Source organism: Pyxicephalus adspersus, chromosome 1, assembly GCF_032062135.1.
Source record: "Pyxicephalus adspersus chromosome 1, UCB_Pads_2.0, whole genome shotgun sequence".
NCBI lineage: Eukaryota > Metazoa > Chordata > Amphibia > Anura > Pyxicephalidae > Pyxicephalus > Pyxicephalus adspersus.
This window is the reverse complement of record NC_092858.1, coordinates 177,108,333-177,111,731: the sequence shown is the minus strand read 5'-3', so window position 1 is coordinate 177,111,731 and position 3,399 is coordinate 177,108,333. Positions and strand designations below refer to the sequence as shown.

At 48.6% G+C, this 3,399-nt stretch overlaps 1 protein-coding gene across 1 annotated transcript in view; it reads right to left on the bottom strand.

Annotated features, from left to right (window-relative positions):
• IGSF3 (immunoglobulin superfamily member 3) overlaps positions 1–3,399 on the bottom strand; it is a gene marked incomplete in the record, with an annotated part of 23,387 nt that overhangs the window by 4,507 nt on the left and 15,481 nt on the right. Inside the window, 1 exon segment of the mRNA XM_072423858.1 lies at positions 132–548. Coding sequence (XP_072279959.1) covers positions 132–548 — 417 coding nt within the window.

Here is a 3,399-nt window from a genome sequence, read left to right as displayed (position 1 = left end):
AATTTACACCTCAGGCTCAGATTTACCCCCAAGCACCACCACAAGGGGACCACATTCACCTCTGGGCCCCTATAGATCCCCCTTCCCATATAATACCCCCCCACTTCTCCTTATCCCCAATTTACACTCACCAGGTCTCCGCACACTGACGTAGGTGGCAGCTGAGCGGTCCTCCGCCCTCCGGTACCACTGTCGCTCGGGATTCTGTAGCCACTCCTGTACGTGGCAGCTGTAGGCCCCACTGTCCTGCTCCTCGGCGGTGCGGAGGGTGAGGGTGAAGAGGCCTGCAGGCGGCTGAGATAGGAAGAGACGGCTGGGTAAGTCGGGGTTCCCCCTGTCTTCCTCCTCTGGGGGTGGCAGAGTGATGGATTCAGTGGACAATCTGGCTAGAGTTCTCCTCTCTGACTCTCCTGCCCGCCACACCAACCACTCCAGGGACAGGCGGGACTCCGGCAGGGTGCGGTTTAGTACTTGGCACGTCACCGTGAAGCTGTTGCCCTCCAAGACGGTCAAATTGCGGGGAAGCTGATCCAGCTGGAGGTTGATGTCTGATGAGAAGAAAAGATGTCATCAAAGGGCAACTCTGACCTTAACGCAAGGCTTTGTTACCCTGTCTACACCATATTGTCAATTGATTGCCCTCACACTGCGGTGCTCTATGCTGGAGGAGCTGATATATAGCCACTCCCCTCATCATAGACACACCCCTTATTGGAGCCACACACCTGAGTGTATGCACATGTATAGGAAAAGAGGGCGTGTCTGATCAGAAAAAGGGCGTGTCTGATCAGAAAAGAGGTGTGGCTTATTGGAAAGAGGTGTGTCTGATCAGAAAAGGGGAGTGTCCAACCAAGCATGCTACTAATTCCTGAATACTGCCACGCTCCAGTAGGGTAATAGAGGTAGAGCTGGGGCAATTTATCAGATGGTCTGGCAGATTTTATATACGTTTCTTTAATTTTTCTCAAACTTTGGAAGAAATGATCCTCACTGTTGTACTATGGTGTCTGGATGGATTCAGGAAAGTAAAAAACTTCAAGAAGTGGGCAGAAATCCTATTCTTTTATTTCGGCTGCCTAAAATGTGGCCGCAGCTTTATAACCTTCAGATTAGAAGGAGAATCCCCAGAATCCCACGCTCCACGCACAATCGTACTTTGGCTGCACAGATAAGATATGGACGCTGCTACTTCACCGCCATTAACCCTTGCTGGGTTCTCCGATTGGTGAGGGGACAAAGTGCAAAGAATGGTGGGAAATTAAGGGTGGGGGTGGGGTCCTTATGTATAATGAAGATATTTTACTATTGGTTTGTTTCATATTTCCTGCACTGAGATCGGGGGAGGGCTGAACACTGGCTGCAGAATTTATATACAAATCACATGTTGTCAATGTAACAAAAGAAGCTGCAAGAAAATGTAAAAATAATCCGTAAACCGTCATTTCCATCATTGGGCCGACTTGAAAGGAGCCCCCAGGGGCTGCACTAACCCCTAACCTGCTGCAGCCCCCCAGCGCCCCCTCCAGGCTGCACCGAGAACATCATCTATGAGCACTTTGATTGTCTGGGTTTGGAAGCGGCACACGGACACTGCCGGTGTCTTTTCCAGCACACAATATATTGTCCCAATGTAAATGTTTGCACAGCGGAGATCCCCCTCCCAAAAAGGGGAAGTGGCTGGATCAGCATAAAAACAGCAGCGGCTTCTATTTACCGATCCCTGACAGTTCCTCCTATGTAAATGCCGGGTCCAATGTCAGATATTGTGAAAACTCAACAATGACCATTGTTCCAGGGATCCCAGCTGCTTGTGAACGTCTGCTATACTGCGCTACAGCCCAGGCCGGCTACATGCAGAACAGCCCTCCCCCCACACATTACATTTCCAGGACAGACATGAGAAAACCAAATCTAATCTAATTCTTGTATCAGGAGATCCTAAAATGTTCAGTATTTTCTACCTTGTCCTGTCATGACCTGTATCATGTAACACGCTAACTCACATGTAGAGTCTGAGATCCAGACCCCGAAGTTTCTGCAATTCTCTGAGCATTACACGATCTGTACTTGGGGTAAATCTGCTGAGAAGAATGACAACAGTGGTGAATGTTTCCCACTGGTGAATAATCCTTCTCCCTGTAGAATGATGGACTTCTGATTGATGAGCAGCAAAAATTCCTTCTCTGAGATCATTGCTGATGTCTTTCCTCCTTGGCATTATGGTAACACACAGCTGAATGTTGCAGACCAGCAAACTGCCAATAGGGGGCGCCACACTGATCAATCAATGCATCTGATGGGCTGCAGCTGGCTGATACTTACCCCCTTCATTCCTATGGGAGGGGTAAGGGGTTATGTAGAACACACACAGCTGCTGTCACACCATGAAGTTAGAGCCCGGGGGTGTGCTGGGAATATTGTCCCCGGTAGGAGTGGCTCCGTATCCCCAGTGCTGCCATGGCAGGGATCTTCTGATATCTTCATGTTGCTCGTCTCCTCTCAGGGGAGATTCTCTCCGTCTATCTGCGGCACAATTTGCATCTTTTCTACCATCTTATTCTTCGTTAGCACTTCAAAGGCTCTCTGGGCTTTAATAAATGTCGTTTCTTCTGCACTTCATCTGAAATCAGTTCCAGCGGCTCGGCGTCTGGAACATTCGCTGTGATGTCACCGCTCTCCGTCATTAAAGTGACCCAACCTCAGATATTCACAATGTTCAAATATCAACAATAATGGAATTCGGCATCCCCGGCAGCTAGTCACATGAGGCAAGGGACAGGTCATGTGATCTCTTTAATAGCCGAATCACAAAACCCCCAACCAGTGTTGTCACCCAAATTGCTGGAGAATGGTGGAAATGGGGGGAAGGGGTATGGATACAAACATGGAGAAGTAACATTGTATCTCTCTGTATTTCCATATATTTTGTAACTTTTTTTATTTGTGACATGTTCCCACGGGAATCCCCAGAGTCCCCAGCATTTTCAGTGGGCAGAACATGCTTGGGGTGATGTAATTAACATGAAAACATCTAATTTCGTCAACATAAATGTCTCAGTTATCGGGCTGGCGGCGGGTCAGAGGGTTCTGTAAATTCTTTCACTTTGCTGCTTTTGTCGACCGCGTGAACCCCAAAAGGATGATGGGAGAACCATGTGACCGGGCAGGAGAATCCTCCTAGCATTTTTCCAAAACCATTTGACGTCAGTGTGGTCTCCTGGCCCCTGGGCCCTGAGGGCAAATATTCCAGCTGGTGTAAAGAGGACCTGTCCACACTGACAAATGCTGGAGTATGAAGGGTGGGCTGAAGATGGGTCCGTCTCAGCACAATCCAAGGCAATTGGCTGCAAAGATCCATCCCAGCCAATCAGGAACATGTGCACAATATCAAAACATTCA